The sequence below is a fragment of the Chlamydotis macqueenii genome, chromosome 2 (genome assembly GCF_036417535.1).
Source record: "Chlamydotis macqueenii isolate bChlMac1 chromosome 2, bChlMac1.mat, whole genome shotgun sequence".
NCBI classification, from domain to species: domain Eukaryota; kingdom Metazoa; phylum Chordata; class Aves; order Otidiformes; family Otididae; genus Chlamydotis; species Chlamydotis macqueenii.
The window spans coordinates 51,245,160-51,267,845 of NC_141557.1; the positions used below are offsets into that span (position 1 = coordinate 51,245,160).

Consider the following 22,686-nt stretch of genomic DNA (forward strand, 5'->3'; position numbering starts at 1 on the left):
TTTAGGCAAGATTCAGACCAGCAAAAATCTCTGCTGTGCTGTGTTACAGTGTACATCAATAAGCCCTCTGCTTTCCCAAGAACATTCCTTCCAAAAATAAACTCACCATAAACAACCACAACAAACTTCCTCTTTACAGTACGCATTTCAGGTTCAGGTTAACTACATTCTAGAGTGCATTGGGTTTGCACAACAAGGTTTTGGTAGTGGAAGGGGGCTATAGGGGTGGCTTTTGTAAGAAGGTGCTAGAAGCTTCCCCTGTGTCCAAAAGAGTCAATACCAGCTGGCTCCAAGATAGACCCACAGCTGGCCAAGGCTGAGCCAATCTGCGACAGTGGCAGCACCCTCAGGATAACATGCACCATGGAGGCGCAGAGATCCACCTGCAGCCCGTGGAGGACCCCATGCCAGAGCAGGTGAACGCTCAAAGGAGGCTGTGACACTGCTGGAGCAGGCTCCTGGCAGGGCCTGCAAACCCATGGAGAGAGGAGCCCACACTGGAGCAGGTTTGCTGGCAGGGCTCATGAACTTACGGAAGGGAGCCACGCTGAAGCAGTTTCAGTTTGTGAAGAACTGCAGCCCATGGGAAGCACTCACACTAGAGAAGTTTGTGGAGGATTGTCTCCCATGGGAGGGACCCCACACTGGAGCAGGGGAAGAGTGTGAGGAGTCCTCCCCCTGCGGAGGAAGGAACAGTAGAGACAACGTGTGATAAACCTACTGCAACCCCCTATTCCCCATCCCCCTATGCCACTCAGGGGGAGGAGGGAAAATACAGCAAAGTTAAGCCTGGGAAAAAGGTGGGGGGCGGAAAGCAGAGGTGTTCTGAGATCTAGTTTTTATTTTCTCATTATCCTACTCTGATTTGACTGGTAAATAATTAAATTCATTTTCCCCAAGTTAAGTCTGGTTTGCCCGTGACAGTAACCGGCAAGTGATCTCCCTGTCCTTATCTTGACCCATGAGCCTGTTGTATTTTCTCTCCCTTGTCCAGCTGAGCAGGTGGAGTAATAGAGCAGCTTTGGTTGGGCAACTGGCATCCAGCCAGCATCAACCCACCACATACAGTTTGACCTAAACTCATCTATACTGTAAAACAAAGATTAAGGTTGCCACTACCACCCCTGCAAAGCATCATCTTCCCTTCCAAATTTCTATGAAGGTTTTTCTTTCTTTCTCTTCCTGCTTATCTCTAGTAATGCTTCATTTGAATTATAGGCCTGAATTGCTCCAGAAATAATTCAGGTTCTGAAATGACCAACAGACCTATTTGCAATTGGACATAACTTGCTACTTTTGCCAGAGATCCACTTCACAACACCTCCACCCCTGCAACTGGAGATGCAGCACTGCAGTCTCTATCAGGATGATGTACTTTTTCTTTCAAATAGACAGGTAAGTTCAAAAAAAAAAAAAAAAAAAAAAAAAATCATTCTCTACTAACTAACTTCCTAATTACTGGAAAAGGAGCACCCTCCTGCCTCTAGCCTCCTCCAAAAAGAATGAGATGTGTACCCTTATCTCTTCTTAGATTTAAGAGCTTTCCCTCTCCCCCATCATAACCATGAGCTGTGTCTTTTCTGCTGCTTAAAGCAATCCTGAAGGACTGGATATAAAGTTAGCATGTTTCTGGGTCAAAATTTTTCCCAAAACATACCTGGCTACAATTCTGAAAGGAGTCACTTAACACATATTCAATAAAGATTTACGTTCAAATGCTTCTTTAAAAATAAATTATTTCAACCAGCCACTCCTAAAGTCCTTGTACCAGGCCTACTGAAGCTATTTCAGCAAAAAGCATATGCCGAGGTTTGGGGTTTTTGGTTTTGTTTATTTGTTTTTTGAGGGGACAGTGTTTTTCTAATCACTGAAGTGAAGCCTTTCAAACTAAAAGGGCTAGTTACCACAAGTGAGGGAGATGAGAGAAAGTGACCTGGATGGATGGCTTCTTCCAGTCCCAAAGCACAAATTTTAAAAAAATTATTATTTATTTAAACATAAATAGCCCATAAAAAGCTACAGTAAGATCTTTAGAGTGATCAGACAACAGTAATATACTGTTATCTGCAACACAGGAAGAAATATAAATATCATTTTCAGCTATAGTGCCTCTGATTGCAGATACAGGATATTCTTCAGCATTAAATTTGTTATTTCAAATCAGGTCAGATTTGCTCAAAGCCACATTGATTTCACAGCATTTATATAGAAGCCAGAAAAAAAAAATTGGTCACATCTCTTATTACAGACAAGATTTTAAAGATATTTCACTGGTTTGTTTTTGCTGCTAGGATCTTTCCTGATCTTAAAACTATTGGCCTTTACTCAGCAAACATTTGGAAGCCCTTCAAGTTTGCTACAGATGTACCATACCTACATTCCTGTGTGCTTCTACATGCTTAACTGACCATCTTCATATTCACAAATGAGAACAAAGAGGAGAAAGTCATTAAAAACCCACCATCCATCAAAGAGGAAACAGCACTATCTGCAAATTTCCTCATTAAGAAAAGCAAATACAGCAAGCCCACTGCAGATCCTCAAGTGCTACCTGTCTAAGTTAAACACCTTGACATTTACGGAATTAAGACAAACAAGCTTGAAGCTTTTGCCGCAGACAAGTTTGAAACAGTTGACGAAGCAACCTATCAGTAAAAAGTGGTCAGAACTACTCTAGCTAATTCAATCTAACTTGAAATGTTTAAGTTACAGCTTACAGCCTGCACATTAAAGATGTTTTAATGGATTCTCAGAGTTTCTACGCACAGAAAAAATCCAGGCTTCTACAACTTGCTACTAGGCATCTGCTTCTTTTTCTTCTTTCAAATAAATCAGCATCACTTCACAGAAAATATGAAGTACTTCCTACATAAAAGCCAAACACTGCAAAATTTGCATTAGAATTTGTACTACAGAAATGAACTAAGACTTGACTACATCTAAGGCCATGTTTACACTTTCACTGGAACAACAGCTATGCTTAGAAAAATTGCCTTAATTTGTAAATAGTTAATATGGGCCTAATTGCAAGCATATACTTACAAAAATGTTTATAGATTTTATGTATTATTATTGTACAAGTTGTTCCGTAACTGGCAGAACCAAGTTTGGTTTTCTATACACCAGCAGCCACCAGTTCCTACCAGACAGCGCAGGTTCCTCCTACAGCCCCTCTTGCCTCTGTCTTCCTGAAAAGCATCCTCAGCATAAGCCTCTAGGCAGACAGACTGGATGTTAATTAGCAAATAGACCCCATTAGGTGTAATCCTAGACAGAATCTTCTGATTTAGTGGTTTTTTTTTTTTCTGAAAGAAATCGAGTTCACATGCTGCCAGACTGCCGCATGATGTGAATGAAAGCCCAGTAAATGGGAACAAATGGGAGATTCACTTCAAAAATTGAATTAAGATTAGAGCTAAAACGCCCTTGTATATGCAACCACCTAGCACACTGTTTCGCCAGACCAGAAACACAAGTGAGACTTGCTAGCCAGTAACACTTGTGCTAACTAATCAGCCAACTAACATCAGTTGTAGAGCAGAAAAGGCTTACTTATATTGTCCCTAGGGAGAGAAAGTTAAACAATCCTACACAATTTTTGCAAAATTTTTGCAAAACCATCTATGTAATTACATGACATTTCTAGTCTTCAGTACCTTTTGAAATTCTTCAAGAGGTCCCAGTGTCATCTAGTGAGGTGGTGGAGTAAAAGGGATTGACAACAGGCAGCATGATCACCGTGCCTTCCACCCATAAGGAAGAAGTAGTGTTCTGGTTGTAGACAAAAAGTACAGGGAAAAACCAGCACTGATACTTTACACAGACATCTATAATCCTGAGGTAGGCTATAAAAGCACTAATTTTAAAATCTGAAAGCAGAACCCAATTTCAAGAGGCTCTTTTGCATTATCACTGCTAGCCTTAGTTGTCTAAAAGCTTCTTCCTAGATGAACTATAGAGGTGTAATTTATATTCAATCCAGAAAGGAAACAAGCCTCCCTGTTCCTCAAAACTTAAGGGTCTGTCTTCCCAGGGATGGGAGTGATGAAGTAAGCTTTTATTTAACCAAGAGAGGAACACGTCCAAAACAGCTTTTTCCTTGTATTATATTTCATATACATCTGTATTAATGCTTTTGGACTTCAGCTTCCTTACACAGAGAATTACTGTTGGTCTGTTTACTCCTTTTCCCTTCAAGTGCAAAAGTATTGTTTCCTCTACAGCAGAGCTGTACTTTCTAGTCCTCATCCCCTCAGACTACCTAAAGCAGCTCTCACTGAGTCAAGAGCCACTTTCACCAACCCCACCAAAACACATGGTGGTGGTTTACCAACCAAGGCAGCAGGATTAATGCAGAACAGAGATGCTTCCCTTTCCAGAGCCAAAGCTGAAAATTATAATAATGTTGGTGCCTTGAAAGAGGAATGTAACTATTGGGAGCAACCACTTGACTCCACTATCAAAGAAGGACTAGGAATTAGTTCTCTTAATCTTCTATTCAGGAATCCTGCCCAAGAAAACAAATTTGAAATAGCCTATGTAAAACCATGACATTTTTGCGACCACACTCCCACTTTCAGAGATTCCATAACTCAACAAATATATTTTATTTACAATTCTAATATTAGTCCATTGACCCAGGCAGCAAAAAGCTGCAGAATATGGTCAGGCTATCTTGAGGAGTATTTTGGCAAGTATAAATCAACGTCTTACAAGAAAATGAATTTAGCACCTTTGTATCATAGTGGAGGAAACAATGAAATCTCTGTCCTCACAGTTCTGAAAATGAAGGATGGCACAGTACGTAGCAAACATACTTCTGGAATGTGTTATTATGCACCAGATCTTGTCAGATTTCATAAAACCCAACATATTTGAGAACATTTTGCATACAAGCTTTATGGAAAACTATATAAATCAGTATAACTAAACAACAAAACTGAAAACCTCACACCACTGCAGCTTTAAAGCTGTCCTTATCTTTTTCACTCACTTCTTTCCAAAAGCACTATTGGACACAAAGACAGATAAAATACTATTTTAGAACTTCAGTGCATTTAACTGAGAAGGATCAACATTAAACAACTACTACATTTCATATACCCTCAAATTAAAAGTGCCAAGAAAAACGTGCATGTAACAAGACAGAAAGCTCCAGTTAATTAATGCTGTTCATCGTATACACAAACAGCGCTTAGTTTTGACTTATGACCAATGCTAACTACTAATTAGCAGGCTTAGAACCAAGATATCAAGAAGCCTGTTCTGAAAAGAAAGCTAGAGTAGTCTCGACAAGCTTGAGTAGTTAAATTATCAACATAGTACAAGTCATAGTCACTATGCATAAACTCAAATACGGCCAATAGGGAACATAAACACAAGTTTAAAAAAAAAAAAAAAAACACAAAAAACAACAAACCAGCATTACACAACAACTTATGTACCCAAATAAAATAGGTACAATTTTACTGTATCTTAGTGAAACTTATATTTAAAAAAAAGTTACCAATGAAGTATAAAGTATTCTGAGTTTTCTTTGCTACTTTGCAAGACTCTTCAAAAACCAGCCAAAACAGAGCCATCATTTCCATATCCAGGTTTTGTTTATGAAAAAAATCTAAAATCCATATGCCTGTACTGAAGTTCTCTAACTAGCTTAATAACTAAATGTCTCAAAATAGCTGAATAAGTCAAAGAGCTTAGAAATAGCTTCCATTAATTCTTTTGCATTCTTTACATCCATACTGGACTCTGAAAGGAAAACCAGTATATTCTGCTGTTCCAGATGCAGCTGATTTATTATGATCTATACTCTGAGATGGAGACTTCCGATTAAAGTATTATGCCAAACACCTTCTTTGAAGCCAGTAAACTAACTCAGCTTCTCAACAAGCTGTAAGGCAAAAAGTGAGAAAACCTTTCAGGAAATGGAGTTGTCAGTAGATCCATGGCATGATTCGGACCATGAACAAATGGACCACCACATCTATGCAAGAACTAATTCTGCACTTAACCTTTAAGGTGCCTGTCTTTGTTAGACAAGAATCAGGTAAGTCAGGGGAGGAAAAAAAAAAAGTTACCCAGAGGATTACAGAAAGTATACTTTAACAACAGAAAGGGCAGGACCAAAACACGTTTAAGCCTTCAAGAGGAAACACCCAATGAGCTCACATCTAACAAAAACGGCAAAAAGCTTCTGATAAAAGAGGTATGGAGGAGAATATATGCTTATTAAAAGGTCCCATGATACAATATTTAGACAGATTCCAAAAGCTTAACTGGAAAATCAGCAACTGCATCCACTCTGAACAGAGTATCGATGTTCAGTGTTCCAGGCACTGTACCCACCTGATTGAGCCTTCCCTAACAGATCTGCTTTGTAACAAATCGCATTAAGTAGCAACTCATTTATCCTAACCTTTTAGGGAAACACTATATGCCACCTCTACCTCAATCAACTGCATGATTCCAGTATGTCCCCTTACCCTCATCTGCAATGACTTTAGTCACCTCAAAGAAAGATCACAAAAAGCTGTGGTATTGAGCAGGTTTGAGATAAGAGAAATCCTTGAGGGTAGGAGGGTACTGTCTAATAGCCTCTTGTGGCATATTGCAAGAGGCTGAACAGAAATTCACTTTTTTTAGCAGATCTGACCTTGGAAACTTCTCCACGAACCACAGCTTTCTGCTGCCCTTGCCTCCCTTAGCATCAGCCAGCCATGCTGTTTCCCCTTCTTCCGCAACACGCAGTGCTAAATCTGAATCGTGGGATTTGAACTGAGAAGGCAGCACACAGCAGGAATATCTGTCCCAGTCGCATTTTTCCAATGTTTATCCATGGAAATTCAATTACTAATTATTTTTGCAAATTAAAATTTACATCTCAAGGCTAAGCAGCAATACGAGAAGCTTCCTTTGTCTTCTGCATTCAACTTCCCTTTCAGTACTTTCTCATCTTCACACCTAGCATATCAAGTCCTCACTTTCTCCCAGAATAGCCTCAAGAACCACAGTTTTTGCTTGCTTCTAGAAGCAGATAACTCCGGAGCTATACATATGTTTTGACACATGCAGTCACTTTGTTAGAATATGTGGAAAGAGCTAAAGATGCTTTTGAATAGTAAGTTACAAAAAGCCTTCCAGAAACATTCCAAAGTACATCAACAGAACAGCTGCATCCAGAAACATCAGAAACAAGATCTCTACAACTTACTGAACATGAAAGGAGGCTAAATATACTCAACAGTACTCAATAGGGATTTTGCTATATATGTAATAAAACCTTTTGCTATATATGTAATAAAACCTTTGATAAAACTTCAGCTATAAAGAGGCTTTATGTAAAAAGCTAGAGGGGGGCGGGGGCAGAAATCTTACACAGCAGAGACTGCAGTTCATTACAAGTAAGGGAAGCTGCTTATTTTTTGCCTCTTCATAATAATTAGGTAACATTACTGAGATGTTCACGTCACTCAGACAATATTGTCAGTGTATGTACCAGAAATATCTTATGTGAAAAAATAAGTATTTTAAAGAGATAGATACTTAATGTCGAAAATTCTCAGGAGAGGAAATATACAGCAATTACTGTCAACCTAAATTTGGCATATACACCCACATCTCTAAACAATACCACAATCTGCACTATTTCTAACTGTGTCAAAGTTAATCTTTTATCTTTTCTGTAGAGTTAAAAATGCTAGAGGCTCTGAAATTCTTATCCAATAAGAGTCATCCTCAAACTTCATCTAAAGTACATTGACAGTGGGTGGTGTTAGAACAATGTGTCTACCTGAAAAAAAACCAAAACACTGTCTGCTCAGGTGAGATGCTTTTTCTAGGAAGTATTGAGTCTTCTAGTACACCTACAAAAGTCTAGTTCTCAGTAGCTGGACAACGAGAAAGCAGTTTTCTCCTCCTTATTAAAAATCTACAAAAAAAAAAAAAACCACAAGAAAAAAAAAAAAAGGCAAAATAAAAAAAAATCCCACCACTTTATAATTGGTTGGGTAGAGGAAGTGGTTCTGGAGAATTAAAAATTCTACAGCCAAGGAGATGGATGAAAATGCAAAGCAAGCCTTTAACCACTTACCTGGGGAGAGAGGGCAATTTCTCAAGAGGGAGCATTCCATAAAACATGAATATGAGCAGCACATAGAACAGCAACAAATGCCTCCCTAAACCCACAAAATGCAGTTAAAGACTCATCTTTCTGGAGGCTAGGGTCCTAACCTTAGTGCTTATTTTTGCATTCAGCAAGTCAAGGATAACCTAACCTTAGAAAGATACACGTAAATTAAACCACTCAGAAACATGCAAACAAGTAAAAACCACAGCATCTTTAGTGAAGAATGACTGTTGGGCTTTTTAAAAACTAATATTTCATTTATTTAAATATTAATCAGTCAACATTCATTAGATAGATTTTACCTTTTTTTTAAGCTGACAGCAGCAGCCAGTTAAGGAAACTAGTAAATACACAATGTTGACAATCACAAACTTATTTGAATAATCAAAAAATTCTCTGCATCTGCAATCAGTTAATCCTACCAGTAACAAGGAAGCCTTTCCTGCCCTGCTTTCCAATGGCATGAAAAGTGACGTAATTATATATCAGCTTTAAAATGCTAAAAGAATAAGACAATCAACTACAGGTTTACTCATTAATTGTATCATCATCAACAGTTTATTTAAAAATAAAAATAAGGTCTTAATACTTTGCATATTCAAATTTCTGTCATTATATGCAATTTAATCAAATGCTAGTTTCTATCTGAGGCAATGCTATTTAATCTTTGGTTTTAAAATTGCTTTTTATAAAATATTTACAGTATCTGGTTAATGAGAAACTGAAAATGGCCAAACTTCACCTGATCAGCAACCACAAAGCACATCAGGACACAATTTAGCCAGAGAAAAATTCTAAAGGATATTAGATTCAGAAAGATTTCAAAGTTCTTTCAAACTATCAACAATGTCTTCCATCTTCCTGAACTCTACTTCTGGTTGAAACAGTACAAAAGATTTTCATAATTCAGCCTTTTTTGAGGCAAAACAAAACCACCTAAACGGTAAAATGAGAAAGTTGACTGGTAAAGTCTCCTATGCAACATCTCACTCGTACGATGAATCTCTAGATCATTATGTTGTCTGTCTCTGGAAATGATTGGACTATCAAGTTATCATCACAAACTGACTTGATAGACACATTTTTCAAGTAATTTTAATAACCAGACTGCAGAGCCTATGTCTCATCAGAAGTTCAAGAATGCAAGAGATACCAGACCACCGCATACATTAATTTATTCAATAAAACATGCACATGCGTTAGATCACATATATCCTCTACCATGCCTACGGTATTAAAATATCACTGCACAGTGAACGTTAGCAGGATAGTCCTGCTGGATTTGATCCTTGGCTTTCCAAATAGCGGTGTATAGGAATAAAATAACCTACAGAAAAATGAACCAACATCATGCACAAGTTCCGGATCTTGCTTTTTCTTTGCCTTCCTCCACTTAAAACCTAAGTTGTTTCCCCAGATATTACATAGCCATAGGTAACATACAAAAGACCTTTCAGAAAACTTCAGTACCAGATGTGACTCCAAGTACAAGGAAAAATAAAAAATCTATCCTGAAACACAACCGCTCTTTCAGCATGAACATATAATCAGACAACCGCACACTAACATTTTAAAAGAATTCAATAAGCCTTTTCAATAAAAGCTATGTACAGAACTTAAAATCTTTGGTCTGACCAAGTGCTCCATACCAGCACCTTCCTGAAATGCTCAAACTCTCATCAATTGTGACTTCAAATGAGACCTAGCTTATTTATTTAATCTAATATCCTCCTTCTGACAGAAGACAAAAGCAGATGAGCAAGAAAAACCACATGGAAGTGCTTCAAACAGGGGCTGGACCAGATGACCGAGATATTCATCCAACCTGAACTATTTCATGATTTGTAAAAAGGCATGCAAGCAAGCAGTGATATTTCCTTGAAATATGATTTATCTCCCAAAGTTAACACTGACAGTTGATGGAGACCTTTATTTTGACCTCTTAACGACACGTGCTTGTGGGAATTTACAAATAGTAAATGAGAAAGCAAGCACTGTCTACAGTCAGGCCCTCATGCTATTAAACTCAAAACTAATTTCTGAGAAATCAAAGGCACTGACTTCAGCTAGTCACAGATTCTGAGCAAGAAATGGTTGCTCAACACTTATTAGCAGGAGGGCTATTCTGAAGCCTTTTAAAGGAGCTCTATTGTTGCAGTCAAGAAACTGCAGGAGACACACAACTGGAGACCTCTTCACCCATCTTTACAGCTATCTGCTTTCTCCAAATTAGTACGGTGTCATGATGTCAGCTACTGTCATTAAGCTGATTCTCCTTCTGATTTCCTGTATTTCTACTCATCTGGCTGTCTGTATCCTTGCTTAGTCTCAGTCAGACGCTCAATACAATTTAATAGGTATTAGAAAATACAATTACAGCACTTTACACTGTGCTCCAAAAGCAAATTACTTCCAAGAAATTAAGTTCATTTTTAGCAAAAAATCCCCAGAAAACATCAGAAGAGTGCCAAAACTGAGGGACAATAAGATGTATATATTCATTGCCTAGAAGTTTGTCTGTTGATTATATAGTACAGTTGATGTTTTGAACTTGGAGATCTCCACTCCTTTCTAATTAGATAGGTGTATAAAATATTTTGCAATTAGTTATAGAATAAATGCTTTTCCTGTTAAAGTAGATGCTGGTTTTTTGAGTAGAACCTCAAACAGACCAAGTATCTGCAAAATTAGTATGTTTTATTTTATTCCGTCATCTGAAAGCTTATCACTTGACATGAATTGACCAAGGCACATAAACTCACAGTCAAATAAAAGTCTGGACATTGCCTTCAGTTCAAAACACAGTCTAACTGTACAAAAATCACGTTATTTTACTTATTGTATGGACTGAAATAGCTGTGATAATCTGAACCAAATCGTTTCAACTCAAGGAATACTTAAGGCTAAAATCTGGTCTGATAATCCAAGTCACAACTCATTTCTTTGCATTCAGTCACTGAAAATGTTTTATTGTATTAAACAGCTCAACAACATCAGCTAAAAGGACCAAAATGTATATAGCAAGAACTGTATTTCAGAAACACAGAGTGTATTTCCTCATAAGAAAAGTACATAGATTTCATTTTCCAACCGCTAAACCGCATTAGTCTATTAAGTGAATTAATAAGTAACGTTCATTATTGGATTAAACTCTACCAGTACTGTGGCAGCAGCAGATATTGATTTTGCAAAATCACTGACAGAAGACATTACCCTGCAGTGGTAATAAGTTTAATTTTTTAGCCTCAATTACTCAGGAAGAAGTAGGAGGCGAGACATACCACTGGAATAATTGTTCAAATCAAAGTTTTCTGTACTGTAAGTACCTTAGACCATAAAAGAATAAAAATGGAAAAACTCCACCACAACTTTACAGAACAAGTGAATGTAAAATGCTGGTTTTATTGATAAAGAAATCTAAATACAGGAAGGGATTCGGTGTAGCATGCAAGATCATGCTCTTTAAGGTCCGACTTCACTAGGGTTTCACCAAAGTTAATCAATGAGCTACAAATAGTAGTGCTGTGGAACAGATTTGGGGTGTGGGACAAGAGGCTTCACTCTGCCCGCTCAGGCTAACCTCTGTATTAGTCCCCCTCGTGCAGGCTTCAGAGTACATGGAAACAAGGTGCTTCAGATTTTGTTTAACCCTATTTCCTTCTGTATCAGAAGACTCATACTAACAAGGTTACCTTCAGCATTTTCAGAGCACAGAGTGACATACACTAAACATCTACAAAGAGATGATGTATTTTTTTTTTTCCACTACTTCAGTTCTCTTGCTGGGAGCACAGAAGAAGGGCTAGCCACAAGCCCAATCATCTCAAAGGTTTCTCCATTCCCCAAGTCTTTTGTTAGAAGTTTGGAGATACAGGGTTAGAGTTCTAGTGACCAAAATGTTCTCCTAAAACCAATCCAAATTAAACTTGAACACTTAACATATGACTTCAGACTGCAAAAGTGCTATTTTAAAAAGCACTACTGTTTGCAGTTACAGAGGTCACCTGGGAACGCTTCAGATTCTTTACAAACACTCAAGCTGCCACTTTACATAGAAAGCAGCACCACTTCACTTATCCCAAGAAGTAATATACCAGAGTCGCAGTTAGAACTGACGCTTGCTGTCCTTATCCAGCTCGTACTTATTTGTGTCCTTCCATTGCATTGCTTCTCACTCGTGGAAGGCCAAGAGTTTAACTCCCTTAAATCACGGACCATTTCTGCCCTTGTGGAGAAGCGTGTGCCTCATGAAAAATACTCATCCTTCCTTCACAGCTGAAGTTTCATGAATAAAATATCTGCATGATGCGCTTTGCATTAGCTTTGACACACTCGTAGCTTTGTTACAAGATGTCAGCATCACTTCTGGCTTAAAGCCTCATCAGTGACAAAAGTCAAAACTTCAGTGATTCAAAGCCAGAACTGCTTGTGAAATTAGGAAGTCACGACCCTTGAAAAAACTTTCACGTCAGGCTTAATAGAGAGAAGGAACTATGTTGAATGGCATCATTACACATGGAATACAGCTTATATCAAAACTTAGAATGGTCCCGAGTTTCTGTCAAAGATACAGCGTAAGAGTTCTTACATTTTTGCTCTTGGTATGTGTAATAAAGCTACCTACAGTGAAAAACTGGGATGGAAGTAAAGGCTGACAAGAACTCAAACAGAAACTAATTTGATTAAACAGTCAGCTTTAGCAGCCTCCAGCCACTGATAACTCTAAATATTCTGCTTTCAGTATTATATTATGGCAAATTAATGGAAAAAAAACAGACTACAATGAAAAAATTATGAGAAAAAATTATTCTTATAAGACGTTCAGCCTCCTTAATAAAAGAAATTCTACGCAATTAGTATGGCATAAACTCTAATATGCCAGTAAATGTGCTCAGAAGCTCAACAGAAAAACATCCAAAAATCAAAATGAAACAGTCGCATGCAGCAGCCATACTACATACAGAAAAACACTGGAAAAAGAAACAAAATTTAACCGCTTCAGATGGATTCACATGGAAGATCTGAACTGACTATTGCAAAATCAGCCAGAGGGAAAACATGCATATTGAATTAGAAAAGTCACATTTAATGGGTCATGGTGGCTTTTCTGCAGTTGGAAGTTAAGACCACAAATACTCCATCCAAGAATACCACTTTGGTTACAATATTAACCTGTTCATTCATGAAGCTGTCAGAATTTCTTGATACAGCAAGCAAGTGTAACATTTTCAATCAACAGGAAGAGATGAGCAGTTTTCAACTCCTACAGTATATTTATCTATTAAAAAAAAAAAAAAAAAAAAAAAAAAAAAAGACTTCTACTTTGAATCTGGCTCCAGGCTTGTGGCAAAGACGGCCCCAAAAGCAGTCCTGCAACAAACTGACATCTGATTATCCAGCGCTAAGGAGCAGGAAACAGTAGTAGTGTGACTTCTAACAGGTCACTGCTTACAATACGTACAACATTCATATCTCACACCCTACAAATGCACGATGATAGCTCAGGATAATCTGTTGATTTTTTGAATCAACCAACTGTTGGCCACCTAATAACCAATTTAAGAAGCAGTAGTAGTAACTAATTATTCTTATTCTAATACCAAAAAAACGGATTCATTTATTTCAGTTGAATTGTGATCTACAAATCTGTCACCAACAGAAAAAAGGACCAGGTTCAAATGGTGATCTCATCATAACAAACAAGTGTACTGTAATATATGAAATACCAACAGAGTAACCCCACATTTGTGTGCACATGCACACATATTTAGGCGAGTAAAATCAGCAAGAACACTTTTACTTAGAAATAAAAAGAAAAACAGGTAAGCTAGGCTAAGAAAAACCACCCAGAGCAAAAAATATTTATGTATGTAGAAACACAGCAAAAGTTACAACTGACCCGAAGACAGCTAAAACCATGACAGGATTAAATATGTAGGTAAGTACTGAAAAACTCCACAAAGCTTAAAAAAAACCCCAGTGAATATGACACACAACGCAAAGCACAGTGTAGATGGCTGTCACGCAACTCCCTGAATTAATCTATTAGAGACTGAGTTTTAAATATTGACAGAAGTAAAAGAATTCACACCATTTGTTTATGAGATTAAGAAGAAAACAATACATGAAACAGAAAAAAAAGTTTCCAACAGAATCATCATGTGTTTAAAGAAATAAAGCCAACCGGCTTACAGGCAGCTTTTTGCCAAATTACAGGTTCACATCCACACATTTAGACAGAAGTTGCTTCCCTAAAAAACTTTTGCCAGGAAACAAAGAATTTTGAAAGATAAATTAGGTTCTTACCAAAATGCTGCCACAGAAGAAACAGCCCCACTTGTTTAAATACAACCACCAAAGCTTTACAGAAACTTTCCTTAATTTTTCTAAGCAATATATTAATATAATAATACTTGGTACTTAAGGTCAGTTGTCAGAACTTGATTGATATGACAGTAAGCATCCAGTAAGAGATACCATACTGAAGTTGGCTTTCATATTATCTACTCATGAAGCTCTGCATCCAAACAGTTAATAAAGAAAATAAAAACCAAAAGGCTATTTAGAAGTTGTCCAGTAAGCACTACAATTCCAATTAACACTGTAATTGCAAACAATGAAAAATTGAAAATTAAAGAGCAATCATTTCAAATACCAGCTTCAGTTCTGGCCATTAGAGCCTTTAAGCACGCTTCAGTACAAGTCTAACCTATTGCACAGTGAGGCAAATGTTTAAAATGAGCTTAAAAATTAAGATTAAAAAATTAGTTTTTCATACTGACTGATTAAAAACTACTACACTATGAGCAACTTCTGAGAGTATTTAAAGAGCGATGGTTTCTAGATAAACTCAAATAGGTAGATTAACTGACTTTCTCCAACACTAAGTTTCAACAATAAATTCACTGCAGGAAGTTTCTCTTCCTCCTTCAGGTTTTGGACTTTGTGCAGGTTTCTTAACTGAACAGTAAAAACAACACAAGATAACACCACAAAACAAGCAAGAGCAGCAAGCACACAGCAAACTCTGTATTTCTTTGCATTACAAAAGAAAGGGGGCAGGGGGAAACCCACTCACACAACCAAAGAAGCACAGGACAAGATTTTCAAACTGAAGCCAAGTAGTCACCTGAATCTACACTCCAGGCTCTCACTTGAGAGTAACTCAGTGGAAAATCATGGATTGGAGGCCAGTAACTTACTGTTAAGATTACTGACCTTTCCACATCTTGAAGAGATATTAACTTCTTTTCCACAGAATGATCCTTCAGAGTTCATCTATTTCACCTTCTCAAAAAACCTTTATGAATTTCTTACCACAGAAAGAAGTGATATGCTATTGATAAGGCATTACTCCATCAATAGAGATCACTCCAGAGGAATGTGTCATCTCTAGGAATACTTTGGCTCCATTCTGAGTTCCAACAGTTTTCTATTCCTTTCATTTTTACCTCTGCCAATTCTCCTGGAATTCAATCTATTTTGCTTTGGCATCTCTATCAGTTACATCAGTAAGTATTAAGCTATCAATTTTAATACTCTGTAGATATCATTGCTGGAACACATATCCACAAAAATCCGTACATGAAAGGCAATTTTTTTTTTTAAAAGGTTACAGAATTCTTCAAAGAACCTTTCTTATTTTTGTACTTCACTGAAATCTCATAATCCTGTCAACAGAATACCTGCAACTTAAAATATCCTTTTTTTTGTTTGTTTAGGGGGGAGGGGAAATCCAGTTTCCTAAGGGAGTCATATCTGCTACACAACAGTTGAACCCAAAATAATACTCTTTACCCTGGGAACTGAAAGAGTGCTGTTTAACCTGGCCCTACGAGTACTGGACAGGCAGTCAGCTGTCATTCAGGTAGCTCAAAGTGGGCTGCATCCGAGGTGGCAGCATAGAACATGAGAGTTTTCAGAGGATTAAAGAATTAGAGAAACTGAGGTATTTTGAGGAAGTGAAGTTACAGGGAAATAGGGACTATGGATGTATGAAACATTCAAGAGAAAACAGTCTTACTAGTTCTTTTCCTTAAGATGTTTTTTTCTTTTTAAGATATGTATGCCAGTGTACACACCTGACTGTAGACAAGGAAAAGTTCCATAACCTATAATACAGCAATATAGCCCAGGGAAGCTAAGAACTGACTGGAAAGGTTAAAACTGGTTGTTTGGTTTTGAGTTTGTGGGTTTGGTTTTTTTTTTCCCCTCCAGTAGGTTTAAAAGAAAGCATCTTTTGATTTAAGCCATGTTTGTACGGTAGTAGAACCTAGAGGCCTCTAAAATAATGGCAAAGTTAGGCAATGAATACTCAATAATGATACTTCACTGATCCTAAGAAGCCAAATATGAAGGTCACACCAAAGGCGAAACGTATACTCAGATACTGTGGTACCATAGACACTACAGAAACCTTAAGAGGATTTCAAATCACAGCAGGTCAACAAGATGTGGGAACGTCTCCAAATTGTTTCTACTAAGCTGTACTACCTACCCACAGGTTATCTTTCACCTAACTATACTCTGTACCCTGCCACAGGCTTAATGATTTTGTTCCTGGCTTTAAAATGGCAGGGAGCATTTGAGGCAGTTGGTACCACTTGTTGGCTTGATAAATAAACTGCCCCAGAAAGTGAAAAAATGAAAGGGGTAATTCTAACCAGAACATGATCTAGCATCAGAAGATACCAGTATTAAACCAGTCCAAGTTTCATTCAGTGAAAAACAAAAGCATTTTTAAATCAGAGTGTGCTTTTGCTTTAACATAACTTCAAGTCTTGCAAAATACAGCCTTCCTTTGCATCTATGCCAAAAAGCAATGTTTAAACCAAAACATTTGAGTGTCCATGTAATTACAAATGAAACACTACGACAACACTGCATGACATTTTCCTTTAAGCTGTAATCTACAGGTGATGTACAAGGCTAAAGTGACAATTAGAAAACAAAACAGACAATTTACTATAGGAGAGGTTTCAAAACAGCTTCCAGCATCTAAGCTACCAAACAGTTGTTCAAGAAATAGGAACTGTGTAGAAAGGTCCTCTGGAAAGTCACTGGACTGTAAGAATTCTGTACTTTGCAAATCAGATAATTTTAAAATAAAACTAAAAAAAAAAAAAATTAAGAGTCCAACTTCTAATAAGGCTCATGGAGCCCGAACATCTTAAAGTATATATAGCTCTAGGAAAAGCCATCCCAAATAATTATTCTTAAGTATAGAAAGTCAATAGGAGAAAAGAATTTCTTAAAATTATGACATCTACTTGGATGTTGGTTCAAATTATGTTACCAGCTTAATTTAAATACAGTAACAACAAAAGATGGATTTCCTGAATCTGTGTTTAGAAAAAAAGACACACTGAAAAGCAACTCTGTTCCACACCTCATTACACTAAAACAAAAAGAAAAACACACACCCATTGCTTAAGCAAATGTAATCATATTAATAAACAGTCCACAATTTAACAAATAAGATTTCCTTTAACTACTAACCATGGTACTATTACCTCTGGACATTTTCTTTTCTTAAGCATCAGACTTAAGCATGCACTTTCCTTCAAAAAGTCTCCACAGCAGAGAAATACAGAAACTACACTTTGGATTTCAAACAGACTAAATATTTATGTCGTGTTCTCAAGTGTTTCATCAACTATCTTATACTTGAAGAGATTATACAAGATTAAGAAGGAAGCAGCCTACTGAGGCAAACTTGACATTTTTTTCCACTGGTGAGCTTTAATATTTCAGATGTAGAATTAGTTGCTTTAAACCACTATTTAAATGTCTACTTTTGAAAGCATCAAGAATGAAGTTCAGTTTAATGCACATTTCTGTCTACTTTATGTCTTATCCTCAGTGCAGGCACTTGTTAGTTTTTATGCTACAAAACCAAGTCATTTCAGAAGATTTAAACTATGATTAGCCTTTTAGAATATGACTAATACAAAATTCATTGTCTTATGAAGATTTTAAAGACAAATCAACATCCAATGACAACTGATCAACAGGGAAAACAAAAGGGTTATCTCAGTCTCCAGTTTCTTCAGAAAAGTTTAGAAACGCTACCAAAGGAAACAACACAACTTAGAGAAAACAAAAATGTTGAAATGTTTATTATGGCTAAATATTATAGAGTAACCCCAGTTCCTATTAAGGTTAACTTTTCAATTATTCTTAAAACATTAAACATGAAAAGGATACTTGAACATCAACTTTTTATATTTATATACAATAAACACTTCATCCTTCAGTTACATTTAATGTAAACACTAGAACACCTGGAAATTAGCAACTGTATTTACAGAAAATACTTCACTAGCATTATAAGCCTTAAATAAAGTAATCTTACTGAGTCCTGACTCAAAGAGCAAGTTACATGGCTGAAATGGAGCCACTTCCAAAACTAATGACCCCCACCAGCTCAGATCAGCACAGATAGGAGTAAGTCCTGAACTTGCTCCAGAAACCATGCTCCAAGCTATTTAACAACTACTTGGCCTTACGTACACCTCAGTTTAAGAGCCCTCTCTCCAGCCTCGCTGGCACAACAGAAGCCAAGGACGCAAGGTGGTTTCACCACACACCGTTATGGGCAGCCCCATCATCTCCAGGGCAATGACAGTACCTCAGCAGCCTGGGGAATATGCATTTTACATGGTACATTCATGCTTTAAGTACAGGAAAGGTTCTGTAAAACTGATCTCCCTGCAAAAGTTCTTACTGGAAACAATGTCAGTTCTGCTGGATGGTGTACTTACTACTTCCTCAGTGACAAACATCTTACATCATTAAACTGAAAACCGAACAACAGTCAGCACAGCTGTATAACCATATGGGCACATCTGTCCAAAACAGTGGTTCAGTGACTTCAGAATACTACACATTTTAAGACAAAGAAGCCAGATACAATGCTATACACATATATTAAGTTTAACGGATAATGCCAGACTAAACAGACAACTGGAAAACAGTTGCTATACAAATGCATTAGCTACAATATCAGGCCTTACAAACACCCAAAAATAGTCAGACATTGCAGACCCCAACATAATTTGCTTTCTTCCTTGTATATGTTTAGCAGTCATGGGTACTGGCTTTCTCATTTTTCATTTCAGAACAAACAGGTAACATACTGACATTGAAGAACCTATAAATAAAGCATAGCCAGCAGACTAGTAATTGTGCAGTCTACAGTAAAAGGCAGCCATCCATGCACAATTCTTGGTACTAGAAAATGCAAGCAAATATTTCAGATTATCTTCAAGAGATGATATACACATCTCTTATTCTTATTCAGCTAGTACTGACAGATTAGCACTACATTCTAAAACTTTTAAGTTTTAGTAAGTAGATTACAGATAATTCACTTTACTATTACAGAGCAGTGTCATAAGGTCAGCTAAAGACCTCAAACCAAGTCAGAGCACATCATCTCAAAGAATGAACACAGTGACAGCTAATTACAACTCTAAGAATCTAATTGCACATTACAGCACAATGTTTATTAGCAAAAGTGATCAGTAATACACAAACTATTTCATCTTCATATTTAAAACAGATGCATATTTTCAGGGCATACAATTACCAGATACATTACTTTAAAGTCCCAGAACAAAATCATTTCTGCCTCCCTGCCCCTACCCAGGTGTTAGTATACTAAAAGATCAGCAATCATTTTGTTTAAACACTCACTTTCAAATATCTTATTTCTATACTTGGGAGTTGGAAAGAGAATTAGATGCATTTTTAATTTTAAAAACTACTGCCAATTCCCCTATTAAACTTTCAGACAACAGTACAAATTAGCATGCAAATAAATTAAGTCTTACTATTGAAGTACAATAACATTAAAACTAGTAACAAGATTTTCTGATCAACATCTCATTTTCAGTCTAATTTTGGACCAACTTTTCTTCTCGATGGCCACAATTTTCTACAGCTCCTCTAAATGCAATTCATTGGGCTGTACTACAGGCAAACTTAAGAACACTAAGCTAATTTTACACGCTTTCTCCAGTTCTAATAGATCAACACATCTACTACTTGTGCTTTAAGGGACTTGCTTTTTGTTACAATGAAACTTGGAAGTACAAATTATACCCCATTCTGGAATAATACTTTATGAAGACAGTTCTCCCCCTTCCTCCTCCCTTTTCCTGTAGATAATAGAAAATCAAGTTTTACTTAAGACTAAACAGCTTTATACCAAATAATGAATTATGTACTTGGATGTTAGATTACAAAGGAACCTGTAATCAAGTTCCAAAGGAAAAAAGCAACTCTCATATTTTAAAATTCAACTCACTTTGAAATCAAAAGAAAATTATAAGTGATCTGCAATGAGTTTTCATCAATTTGACCTTGACTTCTAATTCTGTCAATAGTACTATTAAGTAACATGCTTCACGTACATAATGACTGCACAAGATACCCATTGTATTAATGACAAAACATCATCATGTTATCAAGCTATCCAAATTACAAAAGACAAAGGTAGACATCAACAAAGAGACAGCTGGCTAGTATAAAACACTTATTATTTTAACCATTAGCACGTCAAAACTGAATCACATATCCTATATATATGTATCAGTTACACACAAATGTACTCAACCTTAACAACAGTCCACTATCGAACAAGTACTCAAAGGTGGGGGGGTAGGGAGGGAAGGAAATTGGATGTCCTAGCAGGACAGATGACAATTTGGGTCATCACTGAAGCCTAAATGAACCGTTCTGCACAGCATTATTCATCCATACTAACTATAGTTTCCCATTCTCTGTTGTCCATCGGGAATGCACTGTTTACATTTGGTTTTCTTTGCAACCATACAAACTATAAAGGTTTGTTTAAATTAAAGCTTTGATTCCGTAGCAAAGCTTTGTGGCCACAGAACTGCAGGATATAAGGATGCTACTGCCTGGTTAAGTGCAAGAAAAGATTCCAACTTTACCTCTGGATCCCAGTTTGCCATGTTGTGCTCACAACTGTAAAAGCAGTTGAATTTTTTAATTCAAATGAAAATCCAAGTTCAAATTACTTCTATCATGTCATACTTGCAAATCACATTTTAGACTAGATCCACAAACTTTTGTTTTAGACTGTATGAACTATACAGTTCTCATTTCTTATTCTGCTCCTCCCCATTAGAGAACATGTTCTTTTTACACACTCTAGACTTAACAGTGCCGAAGAGGATGATCCTGAGATCACAGAAAACCATATTTACATTATATATACTTCCAATGATCACCACTCAAAACAAACTCACTCACCTACTACCATGAGTGTGAATTCAAATCCTCTCTTCACAGACTTCCGGTAAACTTGATTTGGAAGATTTGCAAACCCCACATATCCTTCAAGGTTCTTCTGTTGCTAAGGCAAGAAATATTTAAAAAAAAAAAGTTAAAATAAAAGCTTGTAACTTCTTACTTGATATAATCAACTTCGTTCCAATGCTCATTTGAAACATAGGCAAGTAGTATGACCATAGCTCTCCTCTACTCCCAAGAGTCATTGTGGTACTGACAGTATTAGAGGGACTAAGTTGACACTCTTCTTTCAGGTCACACAACTGGAGGCTTTTTTAAATTCCTTCACGGTAAATCTAGATCTAGACCTACGATAATGCGGCATGCATCACAACAAACTCTTCAAAAAGGCAAAAACACCATTACCTTATACTTTGAAGCTACTCAAAATATTGCCTACTACAAAAAGAGATGAGAATTCTGGATGTTAGCCATTACTCCTCCTCACCAGACTAATTAAAATGTTGAAGGTGCATAAGATGCATCTCCTTGACTGTACTAGATCCAGCTATCCTCTAGAGATCAGCCATGCTACTTTTAAATCATTCTTCTAGTAAAATCCTAGAAACATGTTTGATATCACATCAGGTTTGAGGATCTTCTTATGAGACAAGACAGTTTAGTTTTTAAAGAGAATCTGAAAATACTTTTGGAGACAACTGCCTAAAAGAAACACAAGGTCCTGTTTCTCATGAGGAAGGACTTCAGCCTTGAAAACCATAGGCTTTATGTCCATTCAAAGTTGAGAAAATGTGATCTGATGCAGAGTTGAAGAGAGTTATGCACATCCACAGAGCTGAAGCACTGTCTACAAGTTTGACTTTCCCCAAGATTATCTTCAAGAGGATAGAGGAATTTTTTTTTTAAATCTTTAAAATTAAAAAAAAAAAATCTGTTCTACTATAAGCATTATAGTCTCAGAACTTCTCTGCATGGGATAAAGTATAGTTTATTTAAATTTGATATGTGGCCGACTTACACTTATTTTTGTTTTTCTAAATACTGAATTGACAGAATAAACTCCTAGAGTTTAAAAAAAATTATTAAGTTTTTTTTAAAATTAAAGCATACATTCCTTGTAAGCATATAAAAAACACTATCCCTTTTGAAGCATTAAATGACAGAAGAACTCGCTTCTTTGCAATCCACAGCATCAGTCAAGGAACCGACTCTCTGCTTTAAGTCACATAACTTATTTCCCTATTTGCCAAACAAACCATTTTTCTCAAGCAATGTTA

The 22,686-nt window shown here is 36.8% G+C and overlaps 1 protein-coding gene across 2 annotated transcripts in view; it reads right to left on the reverse strand.

Annotated features, from left to right (window-relative positions):
• Positions 1–21,512, reverse strand: part of SEPTIN7 (septin 7) — a 63,534-nt gene extending 42,022 nt beyond the window's left edge. For both annotated transcript variants that reach the window (XM_086742963.1, XM_086742962.1), the window contains exon 1: positions 21,410–21,512. In XM_086742963.1, coding sequence (XP_086599089.1) covers positions 21,410–21,419 — 10 coding nt within the window. In that variant the 5' untranslated portion in view covers positions 21,420–21,512. The remainder of the gene's footprint in view (positions 1–21,409) is intronic.
• Between the last annotated feature and the right edge of the window lie 1,174 nt (positions 21,513–22,686).